The sequence below is a fragment of the Lissotriton helveticus genome, chromosome 7 (genome assembly GCF_964261635.1).
Source record: "Lissotriton helveticus chromosome 7, aLisHel1.1, whole genome shotgun sequence".
Taxonomy (NCBI): domain Eukaryota; kingdom Metazoa; phylum Chordata; class Amphibia; order Caudata; family Salamandridae; genus Lissotriton; species Lissotriton helveticus.
In genome coordinates, this window is record NC_136068.1 from 205,243,237 (window position 1) to 205,271,080 (window position 27,844).

Consider the following 27,844-nt stretch of genomic DNA (forward strand, 5'->3'; position numbering starts at 1 on the left):
ATTGAACATGTATTTTATGTCATTTTGAAAGGGAATACATGAATTCGTTTCCACATTGACCAGAAATAGCAATTATAAACGAAAAAATAAAGCCCAACAATGATTACTGTTTTTTCTTTTATACTTTAAGAGTCGGAGAAACTGAAACCTAGCAATAAATCGAGCACCTTTTTTGAAAATGAAATTGATCTGAATTTAGAATGCCTTGACATTCATCCAAACCTATTTCTTTTATTGTTTTGCCAAAATAATCTAATTCCCAGGGGTATATTTTACACTTTGTCTACTTTGTGGTACATATAACTAGACCCTGCAGAAGCGGTACCCTAAAAGGCACATGGAAAAGTTATTAGCTAATGCTACAAATTTGCTTTGTGATCTTAGAACATATTTAAGACAACTTGATCATTCTTTGTTATACTGTTGTGTACACAATACATATATTTCTTACACTAGTAACACATATTATTCATATTTTTGAATTCACACAATAAAATCGCCCTGAACCTTGATGCAAATTGGTAACTCGTGATAGGTTGTGTTGTTTGAGGTCTAAAAATGTGCAAGTATGTCATTCAATAACATGTACATTTTAAAGGTAAAAATTGAAACCAAGCTATGCTACCCAAAATCTTGTCAAAGATTAAAATATAAAAGTGCAAATAAATGAAAACTGAACGTGCATGAAATTTTGTGAGAAATATGAATATTACATTGCAGGCAAAATAGTTTTTGATAAAGGTCAGACCTGCCTCAAAGGAGGAGCAGGGAACTGTATAGACAAAACTGTTTGTGGTAGGAGGAGCATTGCAAAGGCATGTTCCGGTACGTAGAACAGTTGCGGGGGCTGGTTGAGACTAGGTTACAAGTACCAGACTGTGATGAAAAGGGGTTAGAGACCGTACCAGACAGGACAATGAACACTTTCTTAATATTGACATTGCACATGTTCATCATTCAGGACAAAGGTATAAAGTGATTTCCCTGGAATCACAGTGTTTTGTTAACTGTTAAAAATAGAGTTAAATACGGTTTATTGAATCCGTTTCACTAGGCATCTTTATTATATACTGTCATTTTCATACATATTTTTTATGCTTTGATGCAATGTTTTGTATTCCCTTATGCTTGGTTTCAATAAACTTGAACTTAAAAAAAAAAAAAAAAAAAAAAAAAAGAGTTAAAAGCCTCTGCATGATCCAAAGCCAGCAACGTAAGTACTAGACAACTATACCTCCCACCCACTTCCATCATTACAAAGGAACCCTCGACCAGATAAGCCCCATAACAATGTCCGTAGCTGAGACAGAGAGACTAGTAGCATGCCCTGATATATACACTAGTAATTTTTTGTTGAAATAACTGGGCATCGGAGAACAGGAATGAACTCTGAGGAAAAACACAAAACAAACACTAGGCAAAAAGTAGGACAACTAACCATGAATATGCCTTGACCTCCTATTTTAAGTGTTCATACCAATGGAGCTCAATTATTTAGCACACGTGCTTTCCAGTTCTCAATGAAGGACTCCCTCTCTTTTTCAGGGGAACCAACATTGGTCCACGAAGGCTGGATCTATGCCAGAATTTCAGAAAAAAACACATACTATTTCAATGACCACCTTTTAGAAATAAAGTTTGACACATGTATACCTTGTCAAAATTCAACACCAGGCATGAGTCTGCCCTTTTAGCCATCACTGCTCCACAATAAACAATATTACAAATTGTGCACTATACTTTCAGATATAAACAAAAACATTTAAAACCTTCTGCTGTTTTCACACAGTTAGTATTACCGAAATGTTCTTCGCTGGGCCTGGACACTTGAGAATCTTTTTCGTCATCTCCATATAAGCTCTTCAAAATTGCACTTGCAATTGGGAGCATCATTGCGGTAGAAGCAGTGTTACTTAACCACATGGAGAGGAATGCAGTGGTCAACATCATTCCTAATATGAGCCTAAGAAGTAAAAATATACTTATTAACTGACTGTGCAAAAATAGAGCAAGCTGAGTTCCTGGTACATTTACACAACAGTCTAGGAAATATACAGCAATGCATTGATATTAAATAGCCTTCTGTGAACGAGGTTTTCAGCGCTGGTATGGCAAGCATTCATACAACATTTTTTAAACAGGGAAGAGAAGTCCTCAGGTTCGTTTTAGGTCTGGCTTAACGGTTCAGCTGTCTTCAAGGCCTGTTATTTCCAATACGTACAGAATAGGCATTCGGTCAGCCCTTGTCAGCCATTGGCTTGTTTCGGTAAGCCCTATTCAGCCACTTGTTAGGAAGTGGTTCCATCGCAATGCATGAAGGACTTGTTTTTTACACCGGAATAATACATCCATTCATCACTTTTTTGTCACATTTTGTTCTTTATCTCATACAAGTACTGAGGTCCATGAGCAAGATGTGGGTGGCACTATGCTTTCAAGTGCCACTCTGCTGCTGCCACGACGCATTCTTGCCCAGCTCATATAGTACACCTTGCAAGGACTGTCACTCAACCCAACGTAAGCCATGCGGAAGGTTGTCCTAACCTACCACCTGAGACTGCAATGTCCTCTCTCTCTCTTTAAACTGCTTTATCAATGGTGTGCTTGTTCTCCTTTACATTCACAGTGTGCCACCATTTCTTCTTGCAAACTGATATACTAGGATGCATACACCAGAGCAGAAAGAGTTTTAAAACTCTGTTGACAGTGTAGCGTCTAGAGGTAGTGGGTAGAGCTGGTAGAGCCATTAGAAAGGGAAGGGGGTGTAGTGGAAATCAAAAGGGTGTGACAAGCCCACCCATGACCAAAAGAAGCAGTTTAAAAAGACAGATGAAGTAATGTTGATATTAGAAGTATGCTATTATGCAACAAAGGAGTATTGTTAAGGGTTGGTCGAGGATTTTATATCTTATTATTATATAGTAGATAAGGCCTGCTGTTTTAATCTGCCATCTTGAATGCAAAGACTAGGACATTAGAAATTCAAAGGTAAAATTAAAAAAAGGACTGAGGGCCATATGTATCAAGGCGAATTGGGATCGCAAACGATGAAACAACTGTCTCACAAATTAAGGAATCGCAAAATTTGCGATTCCCTATTTTGCGACTGCATTTAAGGAAACGTAAATTGCGATTCCTTAAATGAAAGTTATGAAGCACACAAGTTGTGCGAATATGGCATAAGGAATCGCCAAATTACCACCACCAACTACAGGTTGGTGGTAATTTGCGATTTCTTTTAAAAATGCACATTTTTGCATTTTTCAAAGTGGCATGTGGCGCATACACATGCCCTTAGGGCATGTATGTGCCCCACATGTGCACCCATACTCATTTCAGGGGTGCAACAGGGTGTCCTTTTGACACCCTGGCACACTTGAAATTGCATTTTCAATTTGTGATTCTCTAATTGGGAATCGCCTATTGAGAATGTCTTCCCATTCATTCCTATGGGCCTCTAGGCCCATAGGAATGAATAGTGAGGCATTCTTTAATTGCGAATTGCAGTTTGCGATTCGCAATTAAGGAATATGTAGGATTCGCAAAATTAATTGCAAATCCTACATACGTAGCATTTTGTGATTCTCAAATAGCGAGTCTCAAAAATTCGCTATTTGAGAATCGCAAAACCTAACATTACTACATATGACCCTGAAACACCAATCCTCCAGAAGAAAACACGAGGAGATCCAGAAGGGGAAAAAACATCTTGACGGGTATGTTTTAGTGCAGGTTACCAAGCAGGATGATTACATAAAAGGCGAGGGCTACTTCCAGGAAGGTAGATAGTGGAATGGTGGGGTGTTGAAGAATCAACAGAATGTTTGAAAAAGAAAAACATTCAGCGTGTGCAATCAACTGTAAAGGGAGAGAAATGTGTGACACACTCAAGGCACACGCCTTTTAATCCTTTTATAGTGTGAGAAAAAAAATGACCTGGAAGATTCGGGAAACAAGAGGAGCACTTCCTCCATGACAGATCAGGAAGAAAATTATCCCCTTGTGTGCTGGTGACGGAACCACTCCGTCACCAGCCACGGGCGCGCTGTGCTAATGACGGAGTGGTTCCACCACAGCGCGCCGCCCCGCCCACACTGCCACGATTATTGAGCGGGCGGGGCCATGACGGAACCACTTCGTCACAAGCACAGCGCGCCCCTGGCTGGTGACGGAGTGGTTCTGTCACCAGCATGGCAGCCCCCCCAGGGCTGCGGCAGAAATACCATCGCGGCCAAGGGGTTAAAGAAAGACATCAATAACAATGAAGTTCCCATGGAGAAAACAAGGAATGTATAAGGAAAAAATTAATGGAATGGAGTTCGAGTTTTTAAAGTTTATGAATATTAGCTAATCCCTCAAAAAACAGTGACAAGAACAAACATATAAGATACATTAGATTCTCAAGAGAAAAACCTTCATTTTGAGAGTCATGAATAAACTAAAACGTCAAGGTTAACTGCGCTCATGGTAGGAGCATTAGTTGCCAAAGCAGAATTGTGAGAACACAACAGTAAAATACAGGGAAGGTGGAGCAATGCATCAACTTGACCCAGATAGTTTGCATCTGAAAAAATATTCCCGCATTGAATGATGGTGTTACTGTGCTACTCGGGGTCAGTGGTTTACTTTTGATTGAGTTTGATGGAACAAATAGGCGTGTCTGAACCCTGGAACATGTCTAAAAAGGAGTGGCAACGTTCCAATCATATTTCGAACTTAGTTTTCTGAACAAGTATAAAATTAAGCAGCAAAACAAGTAAACATGTTACTTCATATTGAAGAGAACAATAAAGTCAAGTTTTATTTAACAAATGTGCATAATGTTTTGGTTCAGATAAGACACCTAGTTGCAATAAGACCAAATTAGATATTGCAAAAATCTGGTAATTTGAAGAATAACTGGTTGGGGTTTAAGACACTGTAAAACTTCAACAACAGAAAATCTAATTTTAGAGAAAAAGTGAAAATTATGAATGCATTCTTGTCTTCCAAATAGTATCTGTTTGTAGAACATATGCGAGTGAAGTACAATGAACTAATTGAAATAAATAGTTTACATGGTGAAAATGTTGGGTCACGTGGTGGGAGTGCTTTCTCGAAAGACTATTTACTGTAATCTTTGGATTTCTTAACGAGGGCATATGATAAATAGAACAAAGTCATGTTTTTTCAAGTGTTTATGCTGTTGTCAACTACCTTTGTGAGTTGATGTGTATTGGGACAGGAATGCCCCTTGCTGAGTCTAATATACCCCAACAGTAACCTCCCCGACAGGCTTGTGATTGCTCCCCACTACTACTCCTGAGAGTAAAGTGCGGACAGCGTTGTACTTGGTCCAGCTCAGTGAAACCTCATGGATAATGTATTTGTTCTTGTGTAACCCTGTCTAGGCAGATCTTAGCTTTTCCCCACTCACAATTTTCACCTCCAACATTATTTTTTTTAAAGATGAACGGAAACTGAACGATTTGTGGAAAAAACTAATTGTGAAGATGATGAGGTGATCTCAGTGCAGCAGTTTCATAGCTTCTCCTGCACAAATCATTTTGCAATACAGTTCACACATTCGGCACTACCACAAATGTAGTTTATCTGACCTCCTACATCTCATCTCGCTTACAGGTTCCTCTGTGCCCTGCTGGAACATCATAAAAAAAATATAAAAAAAATTGCTTCATTAAAATGAAAACACAGACATGGTGGTCTGCTGACCTCAGCAGGCCACCATCCCTGTGATGGCTATGATTCCTAATGGATTGCATACTGCAATCTACCTCATTAATATTCATGAGGTAGATTTATTTGCAACCACAAGGAGTCCATAAATGAAACTCATTGAGTTTCATACATTAGGAATACTGGTTTCCTAATTGGAGAGAATCGCAATTAGGAAATCGGTCTCCTAATGTTTGTACATCTGTACCTAGATTATCCATGGCTTTCTGTGGATGCTTTTTCATAATTTCATAACTCCTGATCCCTGCATTTAAATTCTGTTGTTTTAATGGCTTTTAATCATTGCATGTGTACTAAATTGGTTTGTGAATTTAGAACATATTTATGTCTTATCTTTAAAATTGCTTCAGCATTCCTGTACATTCGCCACATGCACGTTTACCTGAAGAGTCCCAGCTGTTGTGCCATGTGACCAAGGATAAGCTCAAGAGTCTTCAGTGAAACCTAATTTTAGTTACTAATTTGTTTGACTATGGTGAGGCTCAGCAACAGTTAACGTCAAGACAGAGGCTGCTCTCATCCATAGATTGGTTGACTGGGCACAGTCTATTTCAGTTTGCTCACAGTAGCTTTCAGTTTTTAGAGGATTTTTAGCATCCAATCATGGTGTTTTGGTCCATAGGCAAATATTTTAAGGATCCGGTATTTAAAGTCAGATTTGGATAAGATGAATGTATAACATATCACATTTCTGGGCTGAAGTCCATGTTTAGGATTAAAATGAAGTTGATGTTTGAAAGATGTGAGGTTGTGAGTTTGCCCATTCTTGTGGGCAGGTGACTTTGGAAATTTTGGAGTAAGTTATCGGTCACCTGGAATGCCCATGTGAACTGGAGCAGTTCTCGGCCAGCAGCTATAACAAACATGGAGTAATAAAGTTAGTGGAATTTAATGTATAAATATCACAAACAAAAACAAGAAGAAAGCTTAAGTCTTAAAATGACTATTAGCACTATTTACTAAAATATTGTAATTAAGATAACTGATTTCATGAAATCTGCAGGTCCTCAGATAGTAGTATAATTAATCCGCTGGTACACTTGATGAGAAAAAGTATGTGGAACTGTATTTCCAGATTTGGCATCCATATGAACCCTTATATAAAAATGTAATCGATGTGGTTGCTTGTTATAGATTTTCTTTTAATACAACCTCTGGATGAATTATAGTCTCAAGCAATTATCCCGGCTACAGGCGATCAATTTTTAAAAACATTCCACACATATTGAATATATGGCTAGCTTGCTGTCAAAGTAATATTTTCTAGAGGTTACGTATGGGACTACGCAATTTTCATTTTGCCTACTCATTATAGTTCATAATTTTTGCTACCAGGGATGGACACCCAAGTACCTCATCTCACCTACCTCTCTTTCCCCTGCTGCTCCAGCTATGTGCACTGCTGGAGAGGGAGCTTGGTGAGCAAAGTTCAGCTTGTGGCATAAAGTTCCCATTGGTCCTTCACTGGAGTATATTTCAGCATTGTTATAATGTGCTTCTTTGCAGTTCAACAATATCTCTAGCAAAAATATTCATTGATGTAATTAGAGAAGGACATGATCAGATATGATTTCTGGAGAGCTCGATATCCTATAAAACCGCTTTAATAGCAATTAGTGAGAAATATTATTATCACATGAATATGAGTATGTTGGATTACACTAGATATTCAATGAAGAGTTTGCAAGAACTAAACTTTCACATTCCCCGCCATTACCATTGAATAAGTACAATACCTAAACAATGGACTTGGATGTTACCGAAAAGCCAGCAGGTGTTATGCATGATTTCAGAAACATAACTTTTCTTGATTAACCATATGTTGCTTCTACAGGCCTGAATACTAAACAAGCATTCACAAAGAGTGCTTAGCGTGTTGTAATTTACATCTTTAGTTAAAAAAAAAAAAAAAAATTAAAAAAAAGAGTTTGACGCCATTTAGTATAATGCCGACACCAATACTTGAAAGACTGACATGGTGTTGTAATGCTTTTTGTGATTATTTGAGACCAGAAAGGGTGAGGTGACTCAAAAGCCCACACTCCATTTCAGCCTGTGTTCTCCTGAAGGAGGTGGGACACTTCAGCAGCCGCACTCCAAAATGACCTCTGATCCCACACTGCACTGGATGCTTATTGAGATTAATGGAGGCAGAGGGATGAAGCGACTTCAAAGCCCATGGACTTTTCAGCCTGTGTTCCCTTGGTGACGAGAGGGCCCAAAAGCAGTTGTGCTCGAAAATGCGCTCTAATCCCACACTATGTGGGATGCTTATTGTGATCAATGGAGGAGAGTGGGGCTAGGAGACTCCAAACTCCACACTTCATTTCAGCCTGTGCTCTCTTGAAGGAGGCAGGGCCCATCAGCAACGGGTCTCTGAAATGCGCTCATCCTACATTGTGTGAGACATGCACGGGCCATACCTCAGTGATGCCCTTTTGAAGACTGGGCCAAGAGCGGGTGGGTCTGTGCCAATTAGATTGTCTGAGGTCAGGTCGAGCCACCCCTCTTGGTTTCTGCAACTCTACCCCTACTTTTACTGGTCGAAATGGGCAGAAAAATATCAACTGCTTCATGTAGTAAAGATCACCCACTCACTTGCCCCCATTGGTTCCTTTCTTACAAAATGCTTTGGGGGCAATTAAACCCGAGATTGATTTCATCAAGGAAAGTTTGGGAGTAGCCAGAAAATCATCATTAGGGTTCTCCTCTAGTGTGCTGCCTACAGCCAAAACAGGCTTTAACTCTAACTTTAATTCCGGCATCATGGCTCCATCACTTTCACGAAGGGCAAGGTATAAGAGGAAGAGGGCCAACCTATACACCTCTGCTGGAATTCTTACCCTTGATTGACTTGATATCATTGGCACAAAACCTTTAACCGATACAGTGGGATTGCTGCCATCCACAAAGAAAAAGGACTCAACCTGCCCCCTGCATCAGAATGCTAATGCTGCAAAAATAACTAACTCTGTCTTTTGTCAAGTGGGCGATAAAGGACTCCGGGTATGAGCAAATTCTCCCGGCTCAGTGCCCAAATGACCAGGATGGAGGGTTTGGTGTCTAAGCTTTTTGACTCAGTTCATGGAAGGTTGAAATCTATGGGGGAAAGCATCTTGGTCAAAAGCTCCTTCCTGATAAGACTAGCTAGACTAAAGAAGCTTCTACTGCTACAGCACGTGGCTGGTTGACCCTCGTCCCAGTGAGAGTGTGCCAGTTTTTTCAGCAATGATCATACAAACTCTAAAAGAGTCCTGTCTTGTCCCCTGCCCCAACCTAGATCCTCCAACTGTTCCCAGAGTCTGTGCTCCATCTGCTGATGGCAAACAGTTCTCCTTCCAGTTACTCCCAGTAGAAACTCCATCTGTTCTTGTGCTTACAGGGGTCCCATTGTTACGCACAACTCAGAATGAGCAATGTGACCAACTGATAAACAAGACTGTTCACTGGTTAAATGAAAGATTTGGAAATACAGGCCCCTTGGCACATCTACATCTCAATATCTTGCAGTGTTCCACAGATCAGGAATGGGCCAAAGACTGTTACCAATGCATGTGTACTTATTAATTTCAAGACAGCCAATGTTGCAGGTTCCCTTTTAGGACTGCTAAAATACTCACTTCTGCCTCACCGTATGTTAAAGGCAGTGCCTCTGGAGTATTTTATTGTACAATTAAAGCATATGTTAATCTCCTGTGGTATGTGACCCTGACACGCACACTATACCCTTAATTTTTTTACATGCCAGTCACCAATAAACAGGCTCCCCTGGCTAAACAACATGCCATCAACTGATTTACTGATAAGGCACCTGGCTGGCCCTCTTTCAGTGAACCTTTAATAGACTGGTCTATTAAAGGTCCACTGACCCCCTGAGATAATACATTTGTCTCCCCTAATTTCTCCATCAATGCATGCAATTGATGAGAATGTCACTTGAGCTACATTAATGCCTCAAGGGAGGGCAAATGGTGCCACCATTACCAGTTTCGCCGACAGTCTCCAAACTTGTTTCTAGGAACATTGTGGGCGAAATGGCAAGCTAAACAACCCCAAAATGTGCAAGACCTTTCAGAGGCTATGACCTGATTTGCCTACAAGAAACCTTGCCTACACTACATCTCACACCCCACCATTGTTGCTAATTCCACAAGAGCGAGGGGGCGGGGGGAATGCTCACTTTGGTCTCAGGTTCATTAGATGGGAAAAAACCACTCAGTCATTTCTTGATTCCCCACATTTTCCATTACTTTAGTTTGAGGGCAAAAAAAGGCTATTAATACAGTTCTACAATAATAATTTTGACTCTCTCAACAATTATATCATTACCTCACTGACCGGAGAATTGGATTATTTTAATAGTAGCCACGTTTCTAATGTTCCTATAGTCTGGGTGGGAGATTTTTTTTTTAATATACAACTCTGTCACTCCTTTCTATCATCTATTGTGGACTTCTCAGCTCCTCTGACACATTATTTTCACACTGCCTATGAGGATGCCTTAAACTTGATAGTGGTTGAGCATAAATTGCAGTTTACTTTAGATATGATTTCCAACTCCCTTTCCCAAAAGCAGACCTTCATTGGAAGGAGCTGAGACCTACCATTAACTATATATTGTTCTCAATCCATCTGACTGGTCGTATGTCTGACCATATGGTGTATGGAAATGCATTAAGTGATCAAACGTTTCACTCCATTTCCGCAAGTATGGGTAGTTGCCCTATTATATTTCCAGCTAATTTATTCCCCATACTGTCTGTAAAAACAAGGAAATCTTCATTATTTGGTATTATGTTTATAATATTTCCATGATATCCGAGCTTGTATGTAGAATAATGCTACCTTCCTGTCTTCTTTGGAGTGTAATGCAGAGACCCAAGCGGATGTTAGCTCTTATGGTGTCCTACGTGGGGTAATTGAGGAAGTCCTGACTACCCATCAGTGACACCACAAGAGGAGAGCTGTTAGATGCCCACCTCAATTCATGGTTGCATTTAAGTCAGCAGCCAAGAACAGTGATGCTGTGCGACATCATAGAATAGCTTAGAAGAAAGCCCTTGATCACAGGAAAAATTAAATTCCAGAGGACACTTGGGATTCCTTGTTAGCAGCTAGTATGATGGAGGATAGTTCGAATCGGTTACCTAGCTTCCCTTTTTCAGGCATTCTACTGATTCTGGCTGGGATACATTGATTCCTCCTGATAAATAGATGATCCTATTTCCTAAAGTGTACTCACAATCACCATCTAATCCTAAGCCAGTCCGATGGGATGGGGACCCCTACGTAGACAAATTTATCAAACTTGACTTTAAGCGGTCTAATGTGACAGCAGCTATCACCAGGTTGCCAAACAACATGGCTCTGATACCCGATCAAGTACATGATGGCCTTTTAGGGACAAAAATCCTCTTGGGTTTCTCTAGTGGCCAATGTGCTGTGAAGTGTGCAACGTGCAGCCTACCTCAGTTACGGTCCCACTCGATTATCTTGCCAATTTTTAAGAAGGGTGATAAAGGTGAAGCTAGGTGCTATCACTCTATTTCACATATCAGATCTACTGTACAAATTGCATGCAGAATTCTTCTGGACCGCTTTGAGCATTGGGCTCAGAAAAAAACACATCCTTTCCGACCGCCAATGTGGATTTTGTGCATGGTTGGGTACCACCTAACAATGCCTCAATCTACAACTCCTGATATGCAAATATACCAAAGCCAAACTGGGTGATATCTACTTGGCTTTTATGGGCCTCAGCTCAGCCTTCAACCATGTCAATCAGTCCAAATTAAGGTATATTATGTCTAAACAGGGGATTGATTAGCCTTTTGTGGGTTTGTTGAGACAGCTGCACACCGACACCACTGCTAGTATGAGATATGCCTCTAATGGCGAGACCACGCTGCTCTTTATCTTGAATGGGGGGAGCGCAAGGGCTACATGCCCATCCATTGTTATTTACACTCTACATCAGTGGGCTAGATAATCACATGTTAGACCTCAATTAGGCACCCATCAAATTCCAATGTTACTGTATGCCGATGATGCAGTACTGATGGCCAGAACCCCCATCAGCCTATAGTAAATTCTCGATCGGTTTATTTTCTATTGTGGACCAGCTTGACTGGACTCTCAACTAGCCCAAACCCCATATGAAGCTCAATGTTCCCACCCAAACCAAGTTGAGAGCCTATCCTACCAAAACTTCTAGTATTGAAACCGTTTCTCCCTTTCCATATTTAGGGGTGTTGTTAGAGAATACAGGTACCTGGAAGGCTTTAGGAACTGTCTGGATTGCGGAATTTTCAAGAGTGTTGAATCTCTTATCAGATTCTCATCCAAACTGGGAGCAAAATCTCTAAAAGAAGTGGTGAATATTTATTAGACCAAATGCAGAACATTAGCCACCTATCGAGTGAGTCTGTGGGGCTTTAGTGAGCAAATGGATAACTAAAAATCTGAGAATGCATGCCTTAGGAGACTGCTGGCAGATCCTCTCAGTACTTCAACATATATCTACTATACCAAACTAGGCATCGATACGTCTCGGGCCTTATTGAAACTGCACCCCTTTATGCTCTGGATCTCAATGTAGACCAAGCAAGAAACTAATTTTAATAAGCTGGCAACGACTGAATGTCTGCAATTGGACAAAGTTAATAATATACCCTAGTTAAACTATATAATAATATTATGTACTAGCCTGGGTCTACCAGAATTGTATATTAATCCATAAAGCACGTCTAAGTCCAGTAAGGATTCCGTAAATGCCGATTTCCTTGACAGTTGCCACAGAGGAAGAGAATGTACCAAATCTCCTAAAGATACAGTAATAGATTATTTTACCACCATAGCAACATTAGCAATGAGTTACCAACCCACAACATAGGTACTCCCTCATACATTTTGGGCTCAACACCATACATCTTTTTGTTGCCCATCCTGAGCACGGTTTACATAAAGGTATGCCTCATCTTTGTCGTTATGATTCTAGCTCCCCTCAGGCTACTCTGCTCTTTATTTTTTTGCAAACTTTATAGTGCACGTAGAAAAAACTTTCTAAAACCTATTCAGGCAAGTTTACCTTCTATGCTAGATTTACAAATACTTCCACCTGTTTTCATCTGTCTGGCAGTAGAAATTACATACATAGATGTTTTAATCACAGGAGCACTTTATTAGCAGGAGGATACACTGTATACATTCAACTGGTGTTAATGCATGTGGTGCACTTTACTGACAATATTGACGCAGTTAGAGAGTGATTTTATGAAGTCTAAAAGCTCTATTTACTGTATTTTTTAATAACTATTTTAGCTGTAATTGGTTATTTTTCTAACTGAATACATTATTTTGATGATGGTGTAACACGCAAGCTTAAGAGACACTCAAGAGGAAAGAAATACCCACTTAGACTTCTTAAGATCTGACAGACTCGGTGTAATCAATGTCCTAAAAAAAGGCTATTCTCACATCAACATTTTGAAGAGCATGCTGATAACTACACTTCCAAAAAACTAGTTTCTATGCTACAAAAAATACAAAAGGGCATAGCGAGTCATCGGGCAAACCAACGACATAGCCACCCCACAAATAAACCCAAAGTATCTATGGCTGAGGAGATGGCCGTCTTGCCACTGTGCAATCACTTTTCTAGGCACAAAGCAGAACATACTACTAATCTGCAATCCATAAAAATGCCTCTGCAGTATACAAAAGGTCCAAGAGAACATAGAGTGTCGTCACTCTAACAAACTGTGTAGCTGCACATACTTCCAAATATCTGATACTAAGAAGCAGCCAGACTACAATGCTTATTTCTTTGCATTACAATTTCAAAAGTTACTCTCTGGCAGATCTTCACGCCAAAAAGTCCAATAGCAGAGTGTACATTACCCATTGGCAATTCCAAGATTATAAATAGAGCATTGGTTGTATTTGCCAAACCCCAACCTAAAATAGCAGTCCTTGGAAAAGCCAACAACTTAAAATAAAAGGATGTCATGCATGGATTCCTTGGCATTCGGATGTGCTGTGCGAGGACCACCCCAATAAAGACGGGTTACTAATAATGGGAAATGGAGGGTGTTCATTTATGAGACAGAAATGTTTGAATAGCAAAAATGAGAAATAAGGACTTTTTGAGTTTAACAATTTTTATATCATATGCTCAGTGTGAAAAATCAGCAAAGGAACCTAAATGTTTGAGAATCGCTAAAGCACCAGATTGTTGGAAGATAATTTAACTGCCATTACAAAAGAAGGAGCCAAAAAAAACAAGCATTGGCATAGCCAATAGGTCTCGCCTTTGAAACCTTATAAGTATTTAGTTATGCAGTACAATATCCTTGGTGTGGAAATAGAAGATCATAATTTGAATTCAACACAAAAAAGACTGCAACGAAGAGGGGAACCAGTATGATGGCACAGACAAGCTTGCAATGAGAACAGTTGGCTGGTGGATTAAAGAACAAGCTGCTACTAATCTAATAAATCACATGTTTGAGACCTGAAGGCATGCAATCCACAGAGGGTAGCCAGAAGGGAACACTGAAGCAAAGGAGTGCGGAGGATAGCGGCTGGATAAGTAGTGACCAAACAGGAGCATGGAGCCTTGAACTGGACCAGAGACTCTTGTGCACACATTGGTGACTCTAGGGTCTTCTGTTAGAGTGAGGAGGATAAGTGTTACAAATTCTTGTGCCGAACCACTTTTGGAGCTAATGACCAACAATATGAGATCTAGAAATCAACAGGACAAACATTTGTTCCTTACTAGTACTTTTAAGTGCATGCTACTTTCTTATGCATCCTTCAATGTCTGGGAATGTGTGTGATCTTGCCAAAAGCACTATGGGATTCATAGTGGCTACTTGCAAGCTTGCTCTGACCTCCCGCTCTTTCTCTTAACAATCAGCAGTTGGCGTTCAGTGTCAGGAAAGAGTCGGGCATTAAGACTCCTCAGGTTGTGACGGGTACCAGAGGAAAAGCAAGGCTCTACACCCTGAAGAGGCTTGTGACACAGTCCATCAACGTATGCCATAGGAGGGTGGCTGCTCAAGCTCAGAGTGCAATGATCAGCGACACCTTTCACAGAAGGAGCGACTGTCTTAATCACACAATGGACATCTTAAGGAAGGCAATCTGTCAGACTCGATTAGATGGCGGCCTGGAACAAGGCAACTAAATCAGCTGACAACATGTCAGGCATTCGGCAAGAAGGTGTGTTAGCCAGGCACCTTTAGCCTCTTGGAAGATACCTTTCAAGGCCAGTGATGTTAACCTACATGTGTAGTGAGGTTGCCAGCATGTGGATTGGATGCTTCGCTGCTCACTCACAGAAATGGTACTCAGTACCGTATATACTTAACTTCTCTCTCAAACAATGAAACCCAAAAACATCTGACGGAGAGGATCTAATAACAGTCGTGTTATGAACACTTCGCTCTCATTCCAAGTGCCCCCATTTTTGAAAAGTACATTTAATAGGGCACTCTGGATGGTAGTTACACACTAGGGGACAGATTTACAAGCCCTTTGCGACACTTTTGCGACACTTTTAACATGGGAAAATTGACGAAAAAGTGGCGCAAGGGGCTTGTAAATCTGCCCCTAGGTTTATTTATGCTTTGTAAGAGACAACTTGGGGTTTAGTCTCGGGCTAGGGTAGAACTATGTAACTCCAAGGAGACTGGCAAGCTTCACTGGTTTCTTTACAGCGGGAAAGGCGACATGTGGACAAATTTGGATATTGGTCTGAAAATTATATTTTTTCTTAGTGGCAGAAAAACCACTCCGGATTTTAAGCCTCAATGAATACTAGGATTGCTATGGTCATGAAACCCACTTCTCAGTGTCGCTATATCTACTAACTTACCTTTCACATTACATCAGCAATGGTGCCCTCTATCGACAGTTGCTATAATGAATACTCCAGGCACACCGGCGGATACGCTCGCTTAAAGGATGGGGGAACTCTTTCAGCATCTTCCTTTCAGTCAGCCAGCCAGCAATAATATGGAAACGTGGCCTATAACTTGGGCATCTCTAATCGGGGTAGTGTTCTTCTGAACTGGCAGAGTCATTTCAAGGGAATGTATGATATTAAAATGTTTCACAGGCGCCATTAAAATTAATTCTTAAAAGAACGATTGGGATGTTAGCGCTCGTGAAATAAAATACAGAAAATCTTACGAAATGGCAAACACCAACATCTTCTGATAAAATGTTGCTCACACAGGTGAGATAAAAGAACAAGACTCTCCAATACGGCACACTGCTATGCCCTTATGGGGCAACATGCTATCGTTAGGACCTTCAAGTCTGTGGAAGACCTTTTCTGTCATGTAGCAGTGTACCAACAATCACTGCACCCAATATACCACGTGGTAAAGCTGGTTTATGGATCCTGCAGTGTTTGTTCTGGGACCCACTGAAAAGCAGCGTGTAACAACAGCAGGAAAATCAATTGAAGTCCCAAGACACAGTTTCCAAAATGTTAAAGTGAATGAAAAATAAACTGTAATAACGACTCTTCTGTGGGTCCAAGACTGTACAAAGAATAGCACTCAACTGTTTGCAAAAACAAAAATAAAAACGAAATCAATTGAGGCATGCAAGCATTGCAGCTGTAAGGAAGCTGCTGCTGTCTTAGCTTTTAGTTTAATTCATTGGGTATTCTATTTCGTAATATGGGAAATAATAAATAGAAAATCATTGGATCAAACTTTCAGTGTAATTTACTGAACGACTGCTTGCCTGAGTGTGTTCTCTGTTTAAGGAAAACAGGAGTGATCGCGGGGAGGGGGAGGGAATTGAAAGTGATTGCAGGAGGGGACAAAAGTGACACAGCCCAGTGGCCATAAAAGTGAAAGTGGCCAGATGGCGCCCAGGGCAGCAGCGAGCGGGAGGAGCTGGATGCGCTCTGTGGTGGGGGAGGAGCATTCGAAAGGAAAGCTTTTGGAATGCAGAAATCCATATGGCGGCTGCGCATGTGCACGTGTGCGTGGCCGCAAGCTGGTGGCCAAGCAAATCTGGAGGCAGCACTTTGAAATGCCACTAACTAAATGTCTCGCAAAGCAGTGCATGCGCGGGCTCAGCGAGACCTAAAAATCACTTCTCAAAACATCAACATCCTCCAATAAAATTAAGATTATTTATTGTTACCTCCCCAGAAGTAATTAAATGGCTTTATTAAAATAATTACAAACAAGTACTGGGGTCACTGTTCCATCTGGATGTGTTCTGTATACTGTACATGCCCACACCAGAAGAAGAGAAGAAAAGGGGTTAGGAGTCCCAAGAAGGTCGTGGCAGGAACTAGGTGTGATATAGGACCCTCTAAAGTGAAAACAGGTGAGATGGGGGAGACATAAATTGTCTCTTGTTGCCCTCACACACCCCGGAGGATGTCATGCTTCATCATGGGGCGGTGCTCCTCGTCGGGCTGGCGCTGCAATGCCCTACGGGTCCCACGAAGGGTCACTTTCTCAGAGATCTTTTAAGAGAACTGCCGTTTGATGAGTGCGGGTATGTGGAGAGGGCCCTATACTGTAGTGTCAGTGTAGGGTGAAGTGGTGAGTAAAAATGGCTCGGGGATACCAAGGGACAGTATTTTTATTAGTTAAATGTGGGTACCCCTGTCATGTAAAAAACCCGTAGGTTAAGTGTTACACTGTGGGTAATTATGTACCCTGGGTAACGAAGGTGAGGTCCGGTCGACATGTTTCGCGCTATCGTGGTCAGGCCGATCCAATGCACTTCATCAGGACCAGTGTGAGGTAAGTGACTGAACAATTGTGAGTGTAAGTGTAGGGGGTGTTGTAGCCCCCTGTGTGAGACTGGAGGAGCACACGGTATTAAGCCCCTAATAGAGCCCCGCAGCAATCAGACAATTAGTCTTAACTCCAGTGAATCCTAAATAGGCATGGAGGAGTTCCCCATGGCTGGCGGCATCGGTCTCACCGTCATTACCCGGTGGTTCTGTTGCAGCAGCGGTACTCTTTAGCACCTACCCACGCCAACAGCAGGGTAGACAAAAACATATTGCTCAAATATTGCTACTTTTTCACTTCTTATAACGGGCTACCCCCGCAAACCATTTGCATTATCAAACAATAACTTCTGATTGTAATTTCCTCTGTATACAAGCTGGAGTAAGTTCGAACAAGATGAAATCACACACATTTATAAGTATGTGGCCCTTGAGATTACCTATCTTCAGGGAAAAAGAGGCAGGTTCCCAACAAGCTACTAAGGGGTTCTGCAGCATACAGTGTCAAAGTTGCTAGTGTACATCATTGCCGTAAACCAATACATTCATTCATCTGTGGCATGCATTTATTCCCATTCCCTGTAGGGAATTCCACATACCCCTGTGAAGGTCAATTAAAGGAGGCTGTAAGTGTTTTGTAATGCTTTATTGAGGGTATCTAGACAATGTACCTCTCATTGTAGTAAAGCTTTCATCTGTAGTTGCCTGGGTCAGTTTATAGCCCTTTTACGTGGATTTTCAGAGTAGATCCCTTTAAAATTAGGGGAATCTGAATAGATTTACGAGAGGATTAAAAGAAAACTTGTAATAGTTTTGACCACACATTCAGACTGTTGTGGAGTACTTAGATTGGAAGTCCAGCAAGTCCCTGGGCTCCGAATGGTTTTACAAACATTATTTATTTAGGTTGGTCTTTGCAGGGATTAGAACAGTAATTTCTCACAGAAACTGGGGAACAGTCTGTGCAATGTTAAAGTTATCTTGAGTCCGGTGTTACCTCATGAAAGTTATGGAGAACACTCTCTAAAAGCTGAATTCCTATTTCTATCCTCTTCTCTATAACAAAGCTCCTGTAGTCTTGCCAAAGAAGACCATGTTAGGTCTCCTGAACTCAAATGGTTATCTTCTCTACAGTCATGTAGCCTCTGTTGCTTTTATTGTTTTAGTTTCATCAATTTCACGTCACACTTTGACTCACATTTTTTTTAGTTAAGTTCTTTATCTTTTCATAATATTTATTACTTACTCCGAAGTGCTGACAGTGTGACAGAATGGATTAAATGGCATGTAGTTATGTGTGCCCATATCCAAACTACAGAGGAAAAAGGGTAAATAAACACATGGCACTTTATGTGATCTGAACCACGAAGAGAGAGCCACTGCACATATTTTGTTTATGTTGGTGCTCTTTTGTCTGCACGGTGAAAATGGACATAAGAAATGCTACAGACCCTGTGCAGTTACATGTCCTGGTCTCCATGAGAGGACACACTCTTTTCTATCCCACTGTAAGGGCTCATTGGTCAGACTTCTTGGTCCAATTGCTTACAAATATTACAGCACTGCTCCAAGCTCAGCTGTTTGCTGTGCCAGGGCAACATCTTGTAGGACTCTGGTGGGTGATGTGCCTCACTACCAAACAAATTATATTCACTGGATCAGCCCCACCCTGAATCTCCATCAGGAAGGAGGGCACAGAAGAATCCTAAGACAACCCTAAACTCACAGACTTCTCTGCCATAGAGAGGAGTACTTCCCCAGTGACTGTTGTGTAATGGACAATAAGGGGTCTAGCCAACATTTGCTCATTGAAATGTTAAATTCCATCTTCTAAATTAGGAATCTTTTTATTTTCAATGCAGCAACACTCCTAAAACACAGGGACTTGTTATGCACCTTCAATAGTGCTATTGCTTGCTTTGCACACAGAGGACAATGAAATGTCAAGAACCCATAGGGGCAGACTGCATTACATGACCTGGCCTACAAACTATTTTAATTGATAATTTTGTTTATTTTGGGTTATGTTCAGTAGCATTAGCTTGATGAACAGAGTCATGGTTATAAGCTATTCTCTTGCATTTTGTTAGCTATGGTTAATATTTGGCATACAGTGGTTTTCAGACGATTCTGCTATTCTGGCATTTTCCCAATGACCTACAGGACGGGCTGCTTTTAGACCTTGATGGGACCCAGCCATGACAGTCCCATTGACAATAGTCCAATAGTGACTTGGTGGTGCATAGGACGGTTTTACATTTTGTTGCCAGAGCAGGTATTGGTTTCTAGTATGGACCTGTTTGTGTCTATTTGACACACACTTTACCCATAGTAATTTCTTTTAGCAATCTTTGCTTGAATAGTTAAACATTTCTCTTTGGCTCAGGTAAATACAATGAATCCAGTTGTTTGATTTGTATATACTGGCAAAGGGAAGGGAGCACATAGAACGCATTTCTCTTGGTAAAATTGGCTAAACTACATTAATTGAACAGACCCACAGAAGTAAAATTCATCAAGAAACCATATTTGTAAAAGAGAACATTTTATTACAACTGAAAAAAATGTAACCTCAGGGCATGTATACTGTTTTTTAGATAGGACCAAAAAATGCACGGTAAGTCCTGCAGCAGTAACATATTTAATGGCAAAAGAGTGGAACAGATATTCACTTAAACGATTAGAAATAAGAATAAACTGACATTACCAATGTAGCGAAATTACCACTGAATGGGCAAAATGAACGTATAATTATGTGAAATGTGGTGGGCATGTTGCCTTAGAGGAACAAAATGATATATGATGGACATCATTAACTGCTAGCAAAACGAATTCATTTAATAAAATTTTATTTAGTGTGACAATATGGGTTTTGAAGAGGGTTCTTAGATTGTAGTGATGGTTCTTACTGACAATAAAGTCACTGGCTGAACAACAAGGGAGTCTGTAAGTCATCCAACACAGTCTGTTATTTTGACTGAATAAGTCAACTCAATACTAAATTAAATGTTGTGGATGTGAATAATGCATCAATTAAGAGCACACATTGCATTTATATCACCATGTGTTGTATGGTTTAGGACACTAGCTTATGTAGTGCTGAAATGGTGTTCATTTTAGATAGGCCTGCTGTACATAATTATAATTAAAATGATAGGAGGGGCATGGCTTGACACAGATAAAAGATGGTTGCCTGCGGATTCAGCTCCCTGAGGGCTGGGAAGGAATTCTGCAATGACAGCAGTGAATCTATATTCTAAATGACAAACTCACAAGATAACAACATGCAAGTCATCCTTTTCTTCAATGCTGTGCTGGGAAACTGAAACTAACTGTTTTTCGTATGTTAGGGGCCTTTTGCATACAGAAAGCAGTTGTCTTCTCAGGTCGCGGCAGCCATTTCTTGTTATTTAGCAGGCAGAGCGTGTTGACTATATATCTGGCTTTGCTTTCAGAGACATTACTTTTTTCACCTAGTTTGTTTATTTTGGACATCCACGTTGAAAGCTCTGACATCACACTTGAGTAGAATAATGTGCTGCAAAGGCATTACAGCCAGAGTGAAAATCATAATTTTAACAAGCTGTAGATTAAAGATCAAGGGCAGGACATACATCTCCAGCGTTGGACGTGCCTTTTCTAGCTCTGAATGGAACATAAATTGTAATGAGTGTATGGTAACAAAAACACATGGGTAATGAAATAGAGTTGAATGTAATACCCAGCTCCAGGAGAGCCGTTTGGCTTATTGAAAGAGGACACACCTCACATATTTGTTACAACCATTGACTTCACAGATGGCAACCTAACATTTTATTTAGTTGTATACTAGTACAATGTAAAAAAAAAAAGCATACTTTTTCTGAGCTTCATTTTAGTATTCTGTTGTAGCAGCAAGTTTAGAGAATTAGAAATGTGAAATCCTCATCATTTTCAGCTACCAGTTCAGGTATCCTTTCATAATATGAAGGACTATACTCTCAATTTTGCTCACTGACAAATACCTTTATACTTATGTATGAGCCAGGCTAAGTAAGAGCTTTCAATACAAACGAGTTTCTAGATATTACTTTTAGGATTATTTTAGCCCTAGCTGAAATGTCTCATTAGCAGCGAGTGGTTCCACTTATTTTGAGATCTATTCATATTTTATCAGGTAGATTTCTGCATGGGCAAAACAAGAAAATTGAGACTGACTTACACTACTTGTTCTTTTTAATCATCTGGAAATACTTTTAACTTAGAAAATTCTGCTCTTGAAACTATGGTAGAACCACAAACTGTCAATTAAAATTCCAAATCCCCATCCTTGTTACAAAAATTGGTTCAAGTGGAAAATGCTTCCATATCCCTTATACTAAAGTGTCACCAAACCGTAAGGACTCTACAAAGAAGCGGCCCAAAATTATCCTCCTTCAATATTCTTACCACCTTCCTCCATACCAATGGAATTACTTTTAAAACAGAACAGAGCTTTGCAACCATGTATTGAAGAAACTAATAAGGGATTACAAAAACTGGATCACCAATGGACTCACTTGGAAAAAAGAATGACCGACGTTGAACAATGGGTGAGTGACTAAAGGACTCTAATGCAAAATTTGGAAAATTACAACAGGAGGATTATTCTTAGAAAGTATGACCTGCCAGAATAATCAGAAGGGAGTGATCTATTCCATTATTTTTTAAAGCCCTTATGCCTAAGCTGATAGACTTGCTATCATCATTTTCTTCAAATACGCAAAGAGTACATAGATTGGCGAAGAAACCACGTTTTGCTTTTTCATCTGACAGACCCAGAGGGGTTATCATCCTTTTTCTAGAAAACTGTGTTGTGCTCAAGGTCATTATGGCTGCAAAGGCAAAGAAGTAAGTTTCATTAACCGCTTGCGTGCGGCAGGAATTCCAGCCCTGTGCTGGACATTCCAATCGCGGGCGTGGTCGTGACGGAACCATTCCATCATCAGCACAGCCCAACAGTGACTCATGACAGAATGGTTTCGTCACGAGCATGGATGGGGTTAATACCTTTTCAAAGTTACATAGAAAAACAAGACAACATCAAATGAAGATCCTACCAAACTGAGTAAAATTCTGGATTACTGTAAAGTGGAAGACAAAAATACTTCTGAAGATTATCATTAGCTGAAAGATATTTTTTGATAGATGTATGAATTTTATTTTCATGCATACAGATGCAAATGTTTATTTTCTCATTTATTCTTTGAGGTGATTTCAGTTTCAACCTTTGTCGCTGTGCCTTTATGTTCCCTCATGCATGGTCACATCCTGATCCGCCTTAGAGTACAGAGATGTCATCTTTATCATGTTGGCTCACCACCCGCAACCGGTTGTTTAGTTTGTAGGCATGTGACTCTTCGTCTTGTGTTTATGGCTCCTCTTTATCTTTCATTCTCTATTCTTTTCTACCTGCCTTTTGCATTCATTTTCCAAACCTCTAATTTTCAAATCTAACATAATTCTACTTTGCGTTCTTTGCCAAATTCACACATTTATGATGCATAGGTTTTTGTTTCGAAGTTTGTTCTTTGTCCTTTCTTTGCAGTGTAGCCTTCTTGGTTTTAACTTATTTTTTCAGTATAGTACTTAGAGTAGTTTCATGGAATGTCAGGAGATTAGGATCTCTGCTTAACAGACAAAGGGTTTTAACTATCATGCCAGTCTTAAAGCAAACATTGCATTACTGTTTGTGACACATCTGGTTGAAAAATAAATATTGAAGCTTAAAAGGTGCTGAGGCTTTGTTTTTTCCTCTCCATATTCAGTAAAAAAGAAATGGCATGATCAATGTATGTGATAAACATCTTGATTTCAACTTATATCTCAAGACAGTGATAATGAGGGAATAAGTCATTTATCAAAAATGTTTTTTATTATTTTTAATGTATGTGGTCTAACCCAAATCGGCAACTCCTTTTGGTGTAAGATTTCTCAAAAGTTAATCGGATATTCGGATGACATTTTAATACTTGGTGGAGCCTGCAACCACATATCTGATCCTTTTCTGGACCGGTATTCTAAATGTACTTTTATCCCAAGTAAAATGAATAAACAATTTCTCAGAGGTTGATATTTGATACATTGAGATTGTTAACCTTTTTCTCTCCAATACAACATTCCCATTCCAGAATTGATCAGATATTTGTATGTAAACATATTACAAACTTTAATCAATGTTGAAATAGGTAAGATTCTAGTATCCGATTATGTTCCTATCAGTTTTCATTTTAATTCCTTATGAATGTGAATGCAAATAGAAGATGCAGATTTAACAATGCTCTATTAATGGGCGACTCCTTCACTAGCGTATTTAGGAAATTTGCTGTAGCGTTCTTCAATCTTAACTCTACTAGCAATATTTCTTTTCAAATGGCTTGGAACTCCTTCTAAGCAGCATCTCGGGATTTCATCATCATATGCATGTCAAATAAAAGAAGAAAGTGAAATAGAGAATTGTATAATATTATGGTCAACATTAAAAGACAGAAAACGCTTCCACTAATCTTATGTCCAATGCTAAATACTATTGTGGTCAGAATGAAGCTTGTGAATTTTGGCAAACATTTTTAAAATGAAAAAAGAACCTACTAAGGTGGAATATATTTTGAATAAAGATAAAATCTCTAAATTTAAAAATAACGATATTATAAATTAATCTGCCCAGTTGGATATTACTTTATACACTCCTGAACTGATACCTCAACATAAGAGCATTGTGGAACATTGTGCTTCGATACAACCACAAAATGGGAAGGATATTGATGTTCATTCATGGCAAATGGATAGCTTTTGGGAATACATTACTAAAGCAATTAATTTATTGAGGAAAAGTCAAAGCACCAGGTCCAGATGATTTTTATTGGTTTTTATGGATTTGTTTTATATAATTACTTTAATAAAACATGTACTGTTCAGGGTGCATTTCACAATGCATTAATTTTCATTCAGACTTTGCCTGGCGGTGACGGACATTAAAAAAACCACAACTTCCTCCAACCTAAATAGGCTGGATTGTGTTATGTGGTTCGTCCGTTGCCCCCACTCCATCGAGCCACGAGAGGAAGGTTTACACTGACTGAGTACATTTTCCCCTGGGCGTAAACCGGGCGGCCCACTCGACTCAAAATGGGGTGGGTATACTGAGAGTTTGGTGGAGCAGGAAAGGAAGAGATCAAATGTATCCCAGGCAAAATAATATAGAAATTCCTTTAACATGCTTGGTTTGGTTAGTTTTAGTGTTTTCAGCGAGAGTAATGACAGTGCTAACAGTTAACAGGTAAGTTGTTTATGTTTGTGAGGTTGACATGCTTTGATTTGGCTGGAGTGGGAGTGGTGAATGCCCAGCTTTAAAAGTTACAGGATGGAGTTGGAGTTTGAGATCATAGCGAAATCAGTAATGGGAGAATTAGGAGGGAAGAAGTGTTGTAAGGAACCTGAACAAAGACCTGGGAAGGGATTTAATTCCCATGGGTTTTGTCCAACTAAATCTACTGTGCCCAACAGAGAGGTTATACAACCTTAAAGGGCAGTTGTTAACATTTACAGGCTACTGGTCACGTGCCACACCTACAAATCAGCAGCCTTCAGTGGCATGCTATGTATTTTCCACAATGTAACCTGTGCTTCATCTTGGTACAATAGTTCCATTCAGATAAGTACTGCAGGGTCTACATTTTGTGTACCTACTACAGACATGTTTTGCAGTGAGAGATAACATCACTGCACATGTTGCCCCTTCTGCTCTCTTTATTCTTACATAACCACTCAGCATCACTGTCAGTGGCATCAGCATTCAGTGCAAATAATTACTAAGGTCCTGGAGCAGGACGATTAAATAGTTGATCAATTACTTTCTCTGTCCATAGCAGTGCTGCATCAAGTTCCAAAGGTCCACAGCTGAGTAGTTTATCAAGGTCAGGCTATTTCTTTGCATTACAGAATTTGTATTCATTTAATCCAGTTATAAAACCAGCACTACATGATACAGAATTCAATGAAGGGATGGGCTCATCACACACCTGGGAAAATTAGGCGCTTTAAGGTACTCTTTCCTGCCATATTCAGATAATTGGATGAACGTTACATTTTTGTTGTGGGAAGGTTTCAGCATTCCCCTAATGCTTCATATTTAAGGTATTATTAGTGGTAGAACAATGATCATCTCACTTATTGTTTGAGGCATCTAACAGTCTGCTGTGCCAAACTGACACTAATATATGCATTTTTGAGAGCATAAATGTTCGAATACCTCAGTATATATCTTATGCAAATTGGTATTTTGAATTTCTTTCATGCAGTTTATATAGGTGTCTTCGGGCACTGATGACCGACAGTGAATGCCTTCAGTTAATAGGAGAAACTACTCACTTCAGACATATCTAGGCATGGTAACCTCCTCATCTCCTCCCTCCTCGCATTATTGATCGGAGTAGAAAGTTCCTCCTTCAACTCCTAGCACTCTTTTCCAAAGCCTCTTTCTATGCCAATTTCTCCTCTGCGAAATTCCACCCACAATGCATAAAAAAGAATCCCGAAACCTCCTGTTTTTGTGTGTCATATACTTTGTGCTCTCTTTAGCTTCTTTTAGAAAGTACTGGGTTGTTGCACTTTTAGGGTAAATATTTTTGCAGTGCAGCGGCCCACTTTCTTCGGCGCACCACAGAGGCTAGCTTTTTGGATTTTCCAGTATTTTTTTTTATAGTTTACAGTGGTACACTGCCCACTCAAGTATTTTCATTTTAACCATGGTGCAAAGGCCCAAGTGCAAGATGTTCAAGATGTATTGTTTGTTGCTTCGGCTCACTCATATTTTACTTTGGGAATGCAATGCAGCTGTCCACTTAAATTATCCTGGCATGATTGCACTTTTACCTTACATCAGAAAAGATGCAGGACCAGTTTTTTTTCTCCAAGTAGAGAGTCAGCCTACTGGTTGGACATCAATGGAAGGTCAGTGTCCCGCACACTGCCCAACCTATGCTGGATACCAATGCTATTGAAGTCTCCACAATAAGGTAACACTGGCAAGGACTTAATATTTAATGATAGAGAGTAAGGAAAAGGAGATACCTCTATTTCCCAAGTCAAGTATTGGCTTGTGGGGGTAACACAGGAATTACCTGTTGCCTCAGGTGTCTTTGTCAGTGCCCGTTTCATTTGCAATTAAACTTCCCAATAGGCCTATTTTTGCAAGCCATGGAGGTTTCTGAAGGAATATTTTGCTGGCAGAAGTGGGAAACTCCATTTCTGAAAATGGTGTCATACATCATTTAGGAATTAAAAAGAAATATTTCCCTGAAGTGAGGAACTTATGTTTAACTGCCTGAAAACTGGGTCTTGCAGTGCTTAATTTGTAATAAAAAAAATAATAATAATAATAAGTGCTAGCGCCACTATCAGGAAGTCCCTGCAGCTTGCACCACCCATTGGCCATGCCAGCACTGCCATTGATAGTATCAACACAACTACTGACCATCACACAACTACAAGTATGACAATTCAGCCTATTCCAGGTCCCCAACGATTTAATAATGGATTGGGTGTCAGGTATTAGTCATTTTAATGTATATTAAAATAATAAACAACCTTTGTTGTGCTCATCTCTAAATTGGACCAATAGCGCCACCATGTGGCAGTCTGTTATATGTGCCAGTGTTGACAATTAATTGCTGGTGCTGAACACCAGAAACCACCAGCTCAAATTAAGCACTGGGGTATTGTACCAATAAAGAGAGATGGGAAGGATGTGTTCAATCCAGCACAGCAATAACACAACGCAATGACACTGACAAAGGTTAAATAAATAGGGTGATTACCTTGCTGGTTGCACTCCCACAATCATTAAAACCTTTAAAGCGATTCTGCGATGCAAGTTCCACTCTTCAACGACAGCCGCCATTATCAGACCACTTAAAAATAGGAAGTTGGTGTCTAAAAAGTACTGCGGGCACACTTTGTTGGAAGGCAGAATTCCCATGAAAGGAAATAAGATGATTGGAAGCAAAGCAGTCACTGCCAGAGGTAAGGCTTCTGTGCACCAAAAGACAGCCATCAATAGGACAACATAGAGGCATTTTCCTTCCTGAAACAAAAACAAAGCATGGGGTAATTCACACAAACGTAAACAATGGAGTGGAAGTCCATGAAATGGTTGTATATCACAATATCAAGCACAAAACTATGATCTGTGAAAATATTGTAGACAGAATATCGACTCCCCAAATATCACCGAGTTAAGTATATATATATTGGTTAGGTATGATCTCCTCTTCTTAACTCCAAAAGTATGTTAGCGGGTGCACACGAAAGGGT

The 27,844-nt window shown here is 39.9% G+C and overlaps 1 protein-coding gene across 1 annotated transcript in view; it reads right to left on the reverse strand.

The window, feature by feature from the left end:
• Positions 1 to 27,844, reverse strand: part of SLC13A3 (solute carrier family 13 member 3) — a 421,387-nt gene that overhangs the window by 329,411 nt on the left and 64,132 nt on the right. Inside the window, exons 2-3 of the mRNA XM_078651950.1 lie at positions 27,349 to 27,614; positions 1,800 to 1,963 (exon numbers count right to left, since the gene is read on the reverse strand). Of these exons, the coding sequence (XP_078508076.1) occupies positions 1,800 to 1,963; positions 27,349 to 27,614 (430 nt within the window). The remainder of the gene's footprint in view (positions 1 to 1,799; positions 1,964 to 27,348; positions 27,615 to 27,844) is intronic.